This window comes from Amblyraja radiata, chromosome 12 (assembly GCF_010909765.2).
Source record: "Amblyraja radiata isolate CabotCenter1 chromosome 12, sAmbRad1.1.pri, whole genome shotgun sequence".
Classification (NCBI taxonomy): Eukaryota; Metazoa; Chordata; class Chondrichthyes; order Rajiformes; family Rajidae; genus Amblyraja; species Amblyraja radiata.
Genome location: NC_045967.1, coordinates 6,990,404 through 7,004,017, shown reverse-complemented (window position 1 = coordinate 7,004,017; position 13,614 = coordinate 6,990,404). Strand labels below are relative to the sequence as shown.

The 13,614-nt window shown below is 43.7% G+C and overlaps 1 protein-coding gene across 5 annotated transcripts in view; it reads right to left on the bottom strand.

The window, feature by feature from the left end:
• Positions 1 to 13,614, bottom strand: part of LOC116978891 — a 153,259-nt gene that overhangs the window by 122,557 nt on the left and 17,088 nt on the right. For 3 of the 5 annotated variants that reach the window (XM_033030151.1, XM_033030150.1, XM_033030152.1), the window contains exon 5: positions 2,005 to 2,170. The exons of 1 other annotated variant lie outside the window; for it this stretch is intronic. In XM_033030151.1, the coding sequence (XP_032886042.1) occupies positions 2,005 to 2,170 (166 nt within the window). Of the gene's footprint in view, positions 1 to 2,004; positions 2,171 to 4,398; positions 4,461 to 13,614 lie in introns of those variants that run through there. One more of the 5 variants, XM_033030153.1, reaches the window with a different exon arrangement.

Below are 13,614 nucleotides of genomic sequence, written 5' to 3'. Positions count from 1 at the left end.
ATGGTTCCATATAATATTTTGGAAAGGAAGTTGTTAATATTAACAGACTGGGATGTGTAGGAATGAACTGCAGATGCTGGCTTAAACCGAAGATAGACACGAAAAGTTGGAGTAACTCAGCAGGACAGGCAGCATCTCTGGAGAGAAGGAATAGGTGATGTTTTTGGTTGAGACCCTTCTTCAGATAGAAACATCACCCATTCCTTCTCTCCAGAGATGCTGCCTGTCCCACTGAGTTACTCCAGCTTTTTTGTGTCTATTAACAGACTGGGCTGGAGAAACTGGTATTATTCATTCCAATGAATCTGCACCAATCCATTTTCAACTCTCCACTTGGGAGTCAAGAGAGTAAGGGCAAGGGGTGGAGGGTACAAGAAAGGGTGAAGGCAATGAAGGTGCACGGTAGAATGAGGTTGGGGTGAAGAAAGCATTACAAAATGGCTTGAGACGTTTCGGGTCGAGACCCTTCTTCAGACACTGAGTCTGAAGAAGGTTCTGAATCCGAAATGCCACCTTTTCCTTCACTCCATAGATGCTACCTCACCCGATGAGTTTCTCCAGCATTTTTGTCTACCTTCGATTTCTCCAGCATCTGCAGTTCTTTCTTAAACAGTTTAAATTCCATGGCCAGTTCAGTGTTTGGTCCTAATGCAGTAATTGCTAGTGTCATTATTACAAATTGTAAAAAGTTGGTAAAATAGCAGTCGTTGGGCTGAGTGGCAATCCAGCCAAATGCAGTTGTCCACAAGGACCTGGAGATGGAATGCCAGCACATCTAACCTCCTGTATTACCACTGGACCTCACCAATGAAGCTTCAAAGCTGCATTATGTTAACGGTCAACACAGTCCCTCACTTGACAGAAAGCGATTATCAGACAACTGAATCATCCTTCCACAACCAGAGACCAATGCTGAACTACTATCCACCTCACTGGTGACCCTTGAACCATCCTTGATCAGACTTTGCTGGCTTTACCTTGCACTAAACGTTATTCCCTTTACATGTATCTATACACTGTGAATGGCTCGTTTGTAATCATGTATTGTCTTTCCGCTGACTGGTTAGCACACAGCAAAAACTTTTCACTGTACCTTGGTACACGTGACAATGAACTAAACTGAATGTGATAACATACATTAGGGTGAGAGTGTACAGGACAACAGAGTTCAGCTATCCAGTTGAAGATTTATCAAATTACACTGCACATTAACTCAATCCGTAAATATCTTCACTGATCCTCACCCCCAACAAGAATAATATTACTGGACTTAATTATTTCTGGAAACCCATCCGCTAATTTATATTGACATTATTGGCTCCAGGTTGTATCTTATTTACAAGTTTTCTTACCATGGTCCTGAGGCGGAACTTGGTTGAGTTCTTCTTCAGTCAATCGATGTTAATATAGATGGGTAGATTAATTTTCCTCAGCATAACATTCTAAGATGGTGGTGGTGAAGGGGAAGTCTACAGATGTGAAACTCACCATGAACTCACCTGCCTCACCCTGAGAACACGGGCAGGTGGGGTTTGTGTAGCTGGGACATGTTGCCAGTGTGGGGGGGGGGTTGGGCCGAAGGGCCTGTTTCCATGCTGTAGCACTCTATGGGAAATGTTGTGATTAGCTTGGGAAGAATGGCAAGGCAGCCTTGGCGCACAGAGCAGAGGAGATGGATGGCATATCTGCGGTGGTTGCAGTGCGTGGAGTTGCCAGAGGCGGCTGTGAAAGGCCCTACAGCAGCAGAATGAGCAGGTGCATGGAGCGCAGCCTGCAGCAGCTGTATGGAGCGGTAATGGAATTGAGCCAACTCAGTGGGACAGACATCATCTCTGGATAGAAGGAATAGGTGACAGTTTGGTTCGAGACTCTTGATCAGATTTTCTACTATTGGTTCCCAGTAGCTGCAGCATCCATGTTACCAGAATGGCTTCAGAATAAAGGATTTTTCCAATACATTTTCTTACGATTTTGTCAATGGCTTTACATGCGTGTTTAATTTACCTGGTTGGATGTTGTTTCTCCGACAGTAAACAGGGAGACTCCACTCACTCCACAATTTTGTCATGCCGCAGTATTTGTTAACCTTGCTTTTCACTTGAAAGGTGTAGAGCTTCTCTGGATCCACACTTGCCAAATTGAAGTTTGTTTTTTCCATGACAGTAGCTTTCTATGTGGCGAAGTGATGAAAAAGTAGAATGTGGCAAATGTGAAGTTTGAAATCTACATACAAAATTCGATGACATTATAGCACTAATATAAATGAGAGTTTAGATGGAACTAGAACAAAAATTAATACAATGCCAGAAGAGCTCAATGGGTCAAACAGCATCTGTAGAGGCAAAAGTTGATGTTTCACGCCAAGATCCTGAATCAGGTCTGAAGCCAATAGGATCAACAAACTCATCAAGAAGGCTGGCTACGTCCTGGGGGTGGAGTTGGATTCATGGGAGATGGTCTTGCAGGGGAGGATGCTCCTCAAACTGTGGAGCATCCTGGACAATACAGCTCACCCCCCTCCCTGACACACTGGTCAACCTGAGGAGCACCTTCAGCAACAGACTGGTTCCACCAAGATGCAGGACAGAATGCCACAGGAGATCCTTGTTCCCTGTGGCTATCAAACTATCAAACTGTCCAACTCCTCCCCCATCTAGGGTAGACTGAGGCTGACCCCCCCCCCCCCATCCCCAATCTTTGCACATCCCCAACCTTTTCTACTCGTCACTTTAATTTAATGTTTTATGTATTTTGTGTTTTATGACTGGGCAAATCAATTTCCGTCCTGGGATGAATAAAATTCTATCCTATCGTATTGCATCATAGAGGGAATTGGAATTAGCAGTGGAGGAGGTTGAGGTGGCTAGGGCATGGGATGGAGGCTGGTCGGTGACAGATGGAAGCAGATGGGGAGGGGATGATGGGCTGATGGAACATGAGGGGGGACGGAATGGGAAAGGTGATCAAAGAGAGAAAGAAAACAAGGAAGGTGGGAGGGTTAGTGTGCATGGCAGGAACACACTGGTGATACGAGTTACCTGAAATTGGAAAATTCAATATTCACACCATTGGGTTGTTTGCTACCCAAGCGGAGTATCAAATGTTTTTTCAAATTGCATTGTGTGTGGCAATGGTGATAGCCAAGAACACACTGGTTGGTGTGGGAATAAGGAGGGTTAAAATGGCGTAATGAAAAGTTCCAGGTGACTATTACGAACCGAGCATGGGTGCTCCACAAAACAGTCGCGTCGTCAATGCTTCATTTCAACAATGTAGAGGAGGCCACATCAAGAGCACCAAATATAGTGGACTGTCAAGAATGACTAGATAACTTAATGTATGTTGTTTGAAACTTAACCTCATCTTCACACCAGTCTTACCTTATCAGGGACGTCTTCTTTCCCTGACCTATCTATCCCCACATATCAACAAACTCCAGATTAACAAGGTTCCATTCTCTCCATCCCAGTTCAGAAGAAGGGGCATGTCTTCCCTAAGGTGCAGTCTAACCTGCTGAGAATTTCCTGTATAATTTAATATTTTTATTTTTATTGTTTTGCTTTGGATGTAGAGCATCTGCAGCTCTTTTTGATTTTCATTAGTTTAGTTTAGTTTAGGGATACAGCACGGAAACAGGCCCTTCGGCCCACTGAGTCCACACTGACTAAAGATCCCTGCACACTAACACTATCCTACACACACTAGGGACAATGTACAATTATACCAAGCCAATTAACCTACAAACCTGTACCTCTTTGGAGTGCATTATTTTTGAGGATCTAATTCAGTTAAGGAATTAATTTAGAGCATCTATTTATTTGATTTCCATTAAAATTAGCCAAGTTTTGCTCAATAACATATATTTATTTAAAAGCAAGTTATTGAAAGAAGTTAACAACCAAATAGCCGGGGTCAAGATGTGAAGATAAATCTCCCATGATTTGGCCTCAACAATGTGGGTGGGAACATTTCCCTGCATGTTGAAAATAACAGCAGAATGTTTAATTATCCACAAAGTTATAAAATAACTGTTAACGATTACATGGAAATGCTTAGTTTAGTTTAGTTTGGAGATACAGTGCATAAACAGGCCCTTCGGCCCATCGAATCCGCGCCGACCAGCGATCCCCGCACACTAGCACTATCCTACACTCTAGGGACAATTTACCAAAGGCAATTAACCTACCCACCTGTATGGCTTTGGAGATGTGGGAGGAAACCAGAGCACCCGGAGAGAACCCACACGGTCACGTGGAGAATGTACAAACTCCGTATATACAGCACCCATAGCCAGGATCAAACCCGGCTCTCTGGCGCTGTGAGGCAGCAACTCTCCCTCTGTGCCATCGTGCTACCCCTGAAGTCACCGTTAGTCTTAAAGTCACTGCCACTCTGTACCTGCCATTTCTTGTCCTTGTTATTCCGGTACCTGACTTCAAAATCCATACATCTGAACATTGGCATCGTGGAAACCCAACTCAGGCTGAGCCCGTTCTTTTTCGTGGCATTCACCACCAGGTTCTCAGGAGCAAAGGGTTTGACTGAAAAGTAGGAATTGAGTTTTGTTCCGTTACACAGTTGCACGTCACACACAGTGTGATTCTTTGCAAAAGAAAATTATAGCGCAGTAGAACTGAAGCGAGAGCATTGTCCAAGCTTCAAGAGCTAGCATCAGGTCAAATTCAATGCAATCTCCTTCTCAGTAAGATACGTAAGCAAATGCGTGAAACTATTAAATGACTGTCTTGACACCTGGCCTATTGATCTGTATACATGTACGATACAATTTATTTGTCATTTGGACCCCTTGAGATCCAAACGAAATGATGTTGCATCACATGATTCAATTCAATAAGTTTGAAATAAAAGCTCCCATCAATAACCATGATCTAGAAACGTTCAAGTTGTTGACAACTTGCATGGTTAAGGAATGCACAGAGAACAGTACAGTACAGGAACAGGCCCTTCGGCCCACAATGTCCATGCTGAATATGATGCCAAATAAAACTAACCTCCTCTTCCTGCACGTGATCCACACCCTTCCATTCCCTTGCGCCTATCTAAAAGCCTCCTAAATGCCACTAATCCATTTGCCTCTGTCAGAACCGTTCCAGGCACCCACCACTCTCTGTGTAAAACAGTTCCGATTTTTGCGTCTATAATTCCCTGTTTCGGAGGGTTTAGCTTATTGTTTCACATCATCAGACTCCTTAGCAGATGCCAAATTATCCAGTTTGAGTTTTTAAATCTCTTTCACTGCCTTTATCTATTATTCTGTTAATTTTGGCAGGGTAACCAGTAATCGTAGAGCTCTAATGGCTCTGACACACGGTACGAGTTCATTCCGAGAGTTCTCCCTAGATTTACGGTAATGGCCACTCATCGGCATTCGGGGCTCTCGTGGACATTTTTCAACATGTTGAAATATCTGCACGAGTCTTCCCGAGCTTACTTGCTGTTAGCGTTACAAGCTGCGAAGAGACGTCTACGAGTTCCGACGTACACGCTACGTTCATTCTCCAAGCTTACCACGAGTTTTATTTTTTTTAAACTGGCGAGAGCTCTTGGAATGAACTCGTACCTTGGGCCAGTAACTGGGATTGGAAATTTCTAAACATTAGTCAAGTCAAGAGCTCGAAATAAAAAGGGAATGATCATTTTGTTGGGAGCTTACTGTAGGCTGCCAAATAATGGGAATTACAAGAACAAAAATGCCAGGAGATTGCAGGCAGCTGCAAGACTAATAGGGTTGTCTTAGGAGAGGATTGTGATTTTTAACTGGGACATGTTGGCTGGTGTGGGCAAGTTGGGCCGATAGGTTTGTTTCCACATTGTATCACTCCATGATATAGACTGGGACTGCCATACAGACAACGCCTTAGATGGGGTGGAATTTGTCAAATGTGTTCAGGAAAGTTTCCTGAGGCAATATGTCGTGAGCCTTACAATGGAAAAGGCAAAGCTTGATCTACTCTGAGGAAACTGGGAAGGACAAGTGACTGTAGTGTCAGTGGGTGAGCCGATAAGGGTGAGTGACCACAGGCCTATTAGCTTTATAATAGTGGGTAGGCACAAAATGCTGGAGTAACAAGGGGACAGGCAGCATCTCTGGAGAGAAGGAATGGGTGAGGTTTCGGGTTGACACCTTTCTTCAGACTGATGTCAGGGGAGTGGGCGGAACAGAGATAGAATGTAGTCGGAGACAGTAAGACTGGTGAGAGAACTAAGAAGGGGGAAAGGGGTGCAGTGCGTGGTGTTGCCAGAGGCAGCTGTGAAAGGCCCTACAGCAGCTGAGTGAGCAGGTGCATGGAGTGCAGACTGCAGCAGCTGTATGGAGCGGTAATGGTATTGAGCCAACCCTTACTTCATCAATCCAGTGCAGCCAGGATACCAGGTCTGAAGGTGAGAATTACAGAAATTGTACTTTTCAGAGACTTGGAAGCTGTAAGATGGCATTGGAACAAGCAACTCTCTGCTTGCTGTTCCAGAAGATCTATTGTACTCATGTCTAGTATGATTTGACTGGGTTGCATGGACAAGAAGCATTCTAATGTATCTCTGTAATCCCTGGCAATAATAAACTCAACTCAACAAAACACTCTTTAGTGATTTTGACTTTACCAATGCCAGCTGGTGTGTTATCTACAAACACTCTTACCTTGGTCCATGAGCAAAAACATTTGGGGTTCTCCTGAAATAGTTCCTGAGCCACTGGATCCATTTCTGAAAACGTAAAAGCTTTTGAATAGTTGTATCTCACTGGTTGAGAAATAGCATCCTACGTTGTAGCCATGTTGTTGAATGTAGCTCTTGCATTCCTGTGGTGGTTTTTTGTTATACCTGTAACAAACAATATTTTATCAATTATGACTGGGAAATTAAAAACTGTAAAAACTACGCTTCCTAAATTATTTAAAGCAAGGACGACAGAGTAAAAATGTATACACATAGCACCGAGTGCACGCTGAACATCAGTCACCCGTTCACGCTAGTTCTTGTGGCACGGTGGCGCAGTGGTAGAGTTGCTGCCTTACAACATTTACAGCCCCAGAGACCCTGGTTCGATCCTGCTTACGGGTGCTTGTCTGTACGGAGTTTGTACATTCTCCCTGTGACCCGCAACCTCGCCTTGTCAGCTCTCCCTCAGCCCTCGGGCTCCTCCTCTTCCTTTTCCCTTTCTTCTCCCCACCCTACATCAGTCTGAAGAAGGATTTCGGCCCGAAACGTTGCCTATTTCCTTCGCTCCATAGATGCTGCTGTACCAAATGAGTTTCTCCAGCACTTTTGTCTACCTTGGGTTTTCATCAAGATCTTTGTTTTTCCTCCCACACTACAAACACCTACAGGTTTGTAGGTTAATTGGCTTGCCGTAAATGTAAATTGTCCCTAGTGTGTGTAGGATAGTGTTAATGTTCGGGGATTGCTGCTCGGTGTGGATTCGGTGAGCCGAACAGCCTGTATCTCTCAAATAATCTAAACTAAACTGTTATCCCATTTTCACATCCTTAGCCAACACTCTGGAGTCAATGAGGTCAATTACGCACGTCTTTGGAATGTGGATGGAAACCGGAGCACCTGGAGGAAGCCCACCAGGTTACAGAGAGAACTCCATGAACAGCAGCTGAGGTGAGGATTGTACCCAGGTATTTGGCAGTGTGAGGCAGCAGCTGCTGGGCCGCCTATTGATCAGCCCCTATTGATCAACCCCTATTGATCAGCCCCTATTGATCAACCCCTATTGATCAGCCACTCTTTACACAAAGCATAAATAGTTTTTGAATAGTTGAATCATGCTGGTTGAGAAATGACATCCTACGATGTAACCACGTAGCTGAATGTTACATTCCTGTGGTGGTTTAGAGTTATACCTACAGGAGGTGGAAAATAGAAGCTATTCAATTTTGATTGAATATTAGCAAATGAAGGCTTCGAAGTAAAAAAATCACACATTTATCAACACTACATTGTCAGATTATTACCAGTTAGACCAAGCCGCCTTGAAATGTATCCTTGATAATCTACACTTGGGACAGAGGGAGAGATAGATCAGCCATGATTGAATGGCGGAGTAGACTCGATGGGCTGAATGGCCTAATTCTGCTCCAATGATTTATGAACTTAGGGACACTAATGGGCCTGTCCCACTTACGCGACTTTTTCGGTGATTGCCGGCACCCGTCATAGGTCATTGCAGGTCACTGACAATTTCCAACATGTTGAAAATCTAGCGGCGACCGGAACAAGGTACAACTCTTTATATAACCATATAACCATATAACCATATAACAATTACAGCACGGAAACAGGCCATCTCGACCCTTCTAGTCCGTGCCGAACCCATATTCTCCCCTAGTCCCATATACCTGCGCTCAGACCATAACCCTCCATTCCCTTCCATATAACTATCCAATTTATTTTTAAATTAGAAAACGAACCTGCCTCCACCACCTTCACTGAGAGCTCATTCCACACAGCCACCACTCTCTGGGTAAAGAAGTTCCCCCTCATGTTACCCCTAAACTTCAGTCCCTTAATTCTCAAGTCATGTCCCCTTGTTTGAATCTTCCCTACTCTCAGTGGGAAAAGCTTATCCACGTCAACTGTGTCTATCCCTCTCATCATTTTAAAGGCCTCTATCAAGTCCCCCCTTAACCTTCTGCGCTCCAAAGAATAAAGCCCTAACTTGTTCAACCTTTCTCTGTAACTTAGTTGCTGAAACCCAGGCAACATTCTAGTAAATCTCATCTGTACTCTCTCTATTTTGTTGACATCCTTCCTATAATTAGGCGACCAAAATTGTACACCATACTCCAGAATTGGCCTCACCAATGCCTTGTACAATTTTAACATAACATCCCAACTTCTATACTCAATGGAACTTTGAAGAAGTTCTCCTCCTCTCTCCGGAGACAGTTTCACAACCTCCTCTCTAACTGCACACCTTCTGTGATATCGCCTATTTCCTTCGCTCCATAGATGCTGCTGCACCCGCTGAGTTTCCCCAGCAATTTTGTGTACCTTCTATACTCAATGCTCTGATTTATAAAGGCCAGCACACCAAAAGCTTTCTTTACCACCCTATCTACATGAGATTCCACTTTCAGGGAACTGTGCAGGTATTCCCAGATCCCTCTGTTCACCTGCATTCTTCAATTCCCTACCATTTACCATGTACGTCCTATTTTAATTTGTCCTGCCAAGATGTAGCACCTCACACTTATCAGCATTAAACTCCATCTGCCATCTTTCAGCCCACTCTTCCAATTGGCATAAATCTCTCTGTAGACTTTGAAACTCTACTTCATTATCCACAACCCCACCTATCTTATTATCATCTGCATACTTACTATTCCAATTTACCACACCATCATCCAGATCATTGATGTACATGACAGACAACAGTGGACCCAACACAGGTCCCTGTGGCACCCCACTCGTCACTGGCATCCAACCTGACAAAACAACCATCCACCATTACTCTCTGGCATCTCCCATTCAGCCACTGTTAAATCCATCTTGCTACTCCACCATTAATACCATTGCTACTCCACCATTAATACCATTGAACCTTCTTAACTAACCTTCCATGAGGAACCTTGTCAAAGGCCTTACTGAAGTCCATATATACAACATCCACTGCTTTACCCTCATCAATTTCCCGAGTAACATCTTCAAAAAATTCAAGAAGATTAGTCAAACATGACCTTCCAGGCACAAATCCATGTTGACTGTTCCTAATCAGACCCTGTTTATCCAGATGCTTATATATATTATCTCTAAGTATCCTTTCCATTAATTTGCCCACCACTGACGTCAAACTAACAGGTCTATAATTGCTGTGTTTACTCTTAGACCCCTTTTTAAACAATGGAACAACATGCGCAATACGCCAATCCCCCGGCACTATTCCCGTTTCTAATGACATTTGAAATATTTCTGTCATAGCCCCTGCTGTTTCTACACTAACTTCCCTCAATGTCCTAGGGAATATCCTGTCCGGACCTGGGCGACTCCTCACGACCATACAGGCTTAAGCCCGTGACATGTCGCCAGGGTGTCGCCAGTATGGTCGTGAATAGTCTCCTCAGTAGCCCAAAGAGTCGTAGCGCTTTCTGGTCGCCGCTGGAATTTCAACATGTTGGAAATTGTCGGCAACCTGCAATGATCTACGATGGGTGCCGGCAGTCGCCGAAAGAGTCGCGTAAGGGGGACAGGCCCATAACGGTACATTCGCACAACCTCAACTTGCAGCTACTGCCCTCTAATCCAGGCTGAATTGCACAGTGTGGTCGAACCAATGTCCAATCAACCCTGCCTCTGAAGTTGATTCGTAGTGGATGTGTTTAGGGGTAAGTGTCAGTGCAAACTTCTGAAACAAGAGATAAATCCTTCCGTTAAGCCATTTGTACTTTAAGCAATTGTACGCAAAGTCAAGGACCTTCAAGTCCCAGCATTGGTGGTCAACTGGTGTTTCTGATTTCAGCCCACGGCGGCACAGTGGAACAGCTACTGCCTTACAGCGCCACAGACCCGGGTTCAATTCCGACTACGGGTGCTGTCTGTACGTAGTTCGTGCGTTCTCACCCGTGATCTGCGTGGGTTTTCTCTGAGATCTTCAGGTTCCTCCACACTCCAAAAACATACAAGTTTGTAGGTTAATTGGCTTGGTATAAATGTAAAATTGGCTCTCAAGTGGGGAGAGTAGTGTTAATGTGCGGGGATCGCTGGTCGGTCGGATTTGGTGGGCCAAAGGACCTGTTTCTGTGCTATAATCTCTAAACTAAACTACACAAAACTAAATGTTTGCTGGGCAACTCCAAAACAGAGTTAAGAATCAGAAACAATGGAATGCCATCATGCTCACATGAAAGCCATACTAGGTGAAAACATCAAGGCTTGTTTAGAGGATTTCAGAAGCAGACAAGTTTTCACAGCAATCTCTCAGCTCAATGGTTGGATGAGTAAAGCTCTGATAAGAGTCTCCACCCTAAACGTCACCCACTCCTTCTCTCCTGAGATGTGATGCTGTCTGCCCCACTGAGTTACTCCAGCGTTTTGTGTCTATCTCTGATAATGATTGACTCGTTGTGATATCACATTAGAATATATGTGTTAAATGTTTCAGAATTGAATATTAAACCTTGGATATCTGATATTTCACTATTTATTCTCTTGAGTCATTTATCTCTGATGGAAAAAACAAAACATCTCTTGATCTCGCTGTGTGGAAACATCAACGTGTGAATAAATTCTTAGTGATAAAAAACTGTAGAAGGACAGGTATTCCTTGAGCAGTTGCATCTGGCTGGCAAACTCACCAGTGGTACAGGGTGTAGTTCATGTCCCCTTCACTGTGGGTCCATGTGCACTCCATGAATTCCTCGTTATAGACAATGCAATCAACATCTACAGGCAGAACGGAACACGGAATTAGTGTAACACATCATGGGGGTTAGTGCTGCACAGAGGACCCATCACAGAACGGTACAATTAGGGATATATACAATGATGGGAAAGGTTAGGGATACCAGGAAGGAAGGCCTATGAAAGTTTAGAAAGCAGGAGAGGCAACAACAGAGTACAAGCGGAAGATGTAATGGATCATAATAGCCTTTTGGACTTGATATTGTTCAAAAATCTAAAGTAATAACTCAGCAATTCCCTGCACTTCTAGAGTCATGGAGGGAGAGGGGTAAAGGAGGGGAGTGAGGCGGAGAAGAGTGAGAGGAGGTGGAGGAAAGGACAGTGGGTGTGAAGGATGGGGAGAAGTGACAGGAGGTGGGTGGGAGGGGAGGAATAGGAAGTGGGGGAGAAGAGGTGGGAGGGGATGGAGGTGGGAGGGCAAGGAGTGTGGAGAAGGGTGAAAGGAGGGGGAGGAAGGAGAGGGAGTAGTGGAGGCAGATGAGAAGAGGTGGGAGAGGGGTGAGGAAGTGGGTGGGAGGGGAGGAAGGGGAAGGAGAGGTTAACCCAATCATTCCTGGGATCATTCCCGTCTTTTGTTTTCCGACTGGTCTTTGAACCGTAATTTCAGGGTTTAAGCTGGTACATTAATGTTCATAGACCAGGGAAAATGAACCAGGGACATGTGAATGTGGATGATCAGCCATGATCACAGTGAATGGCAGTGCTGGCTTGAAGGACCAAATGGCCTATTCCTGCACCTATTGTCTATTGAATTCCACCATTACAGCCGGGCAGTTTAAATTCATGTCATTAACCACATTAGTAATTAGACAAAGGTCGGTAGGTGTTCTTAAAAATAATAGGTTGTTGCAAAAACCTGTGTTGCTGGATATTATCCTTCTGGGAAGGTTGATAGGTTGATAGGTTGATATTATCCTTCTGGGAAAATATTCTGCCTTTCCCTTTCTAATCTGCAAGTCATTTCTGACCCACCAAACTGGTTGTTTTTTAACTGCCGTCTGAGATGCCCAAACAACCTTCTCCTTTCATTGGCCAATTTGGAATTCATGATAAGTTCCGGTCTTGTCGCCAACAATCACATCACAAAAGTATATATTTTGAAATCTTCTTCCATTATGTATCATCATCACATCTGATACAATGTCTCCTGCACTCTATTCTGCAACAGTCTGATTTTGCCCTCTCTTTTAATTTCACATTCCCATTAATAGATAAATCCTTCTAATGGCTTACACAGAGACTGACGACCGAATGGACTCCTTCCATGCTCTGTGATTCTATGCAGTAACATGTGCATGTACCAACACAAATATATTAACAAATATCCACACTTTGCATAGACACAAAAAGCTGCAATAACTAAGGTTATAGGTGGCTCGAGGAATAGGTAACTTTTCGGGTCGATACCCTTCTTCAGACTGAACAAGGTTCTCGATCCGAAACATCACCAGTTCCCTTTCTCCTTTTCTCTGACCCGCTGAGATCCTCCAGCTTTTTGTGTTTATCTTCAGTGTAAACCAGCATCTGCAGTTCATTTCTGCACATTCCATCCATACAGCATCCAGTAAATGCAAACATAAACACAGGTTTTTATGTTCCCTATAACATTATAGAATAACGTATAGGAGCAGTTTTACAATAAACTATGGAATCCACTCCCATTTATATTTCTGTCATAGATTCCATTAACATCAAAAGAAAATTGTCTTTGAGATCAGTAAATTTATAATCGAGCGGCCACAGATCTTCCTAATGTTATTGCTCAGATTCCGAATGCCTGATCAGCGAACTGAAGAAATGCTTGCAGCAGCTATGTACAACAATGTTAATCTATGGACAAGGAAACATGTTAAGTCGAAAAATCCAAACTGCAACACTACTGCAGTAGCATATTTGAATCATATGGGTGGAGTCGAAAGCTTGTGATAAGTTGGTTAATCAGATCTGGAGCTGGTGTATTGACAGAAACATTTGGATTTCAGCAATCCATTTACCAGGTAGATTCAACATAGTCACAGACACAAGGTCACGACAATTCAATGACAACATCGAATGTCTGTTGAACCATGATATATTTTAAAATGTTGTTGCTCGGTTTGGGATGCCAGATATCGATTTGTTTGCATCCAGACTAAACCAACAGTTGCCTAAATACTTTTCATGGGAACCAGATCCTGGGCAGCAGCGGTC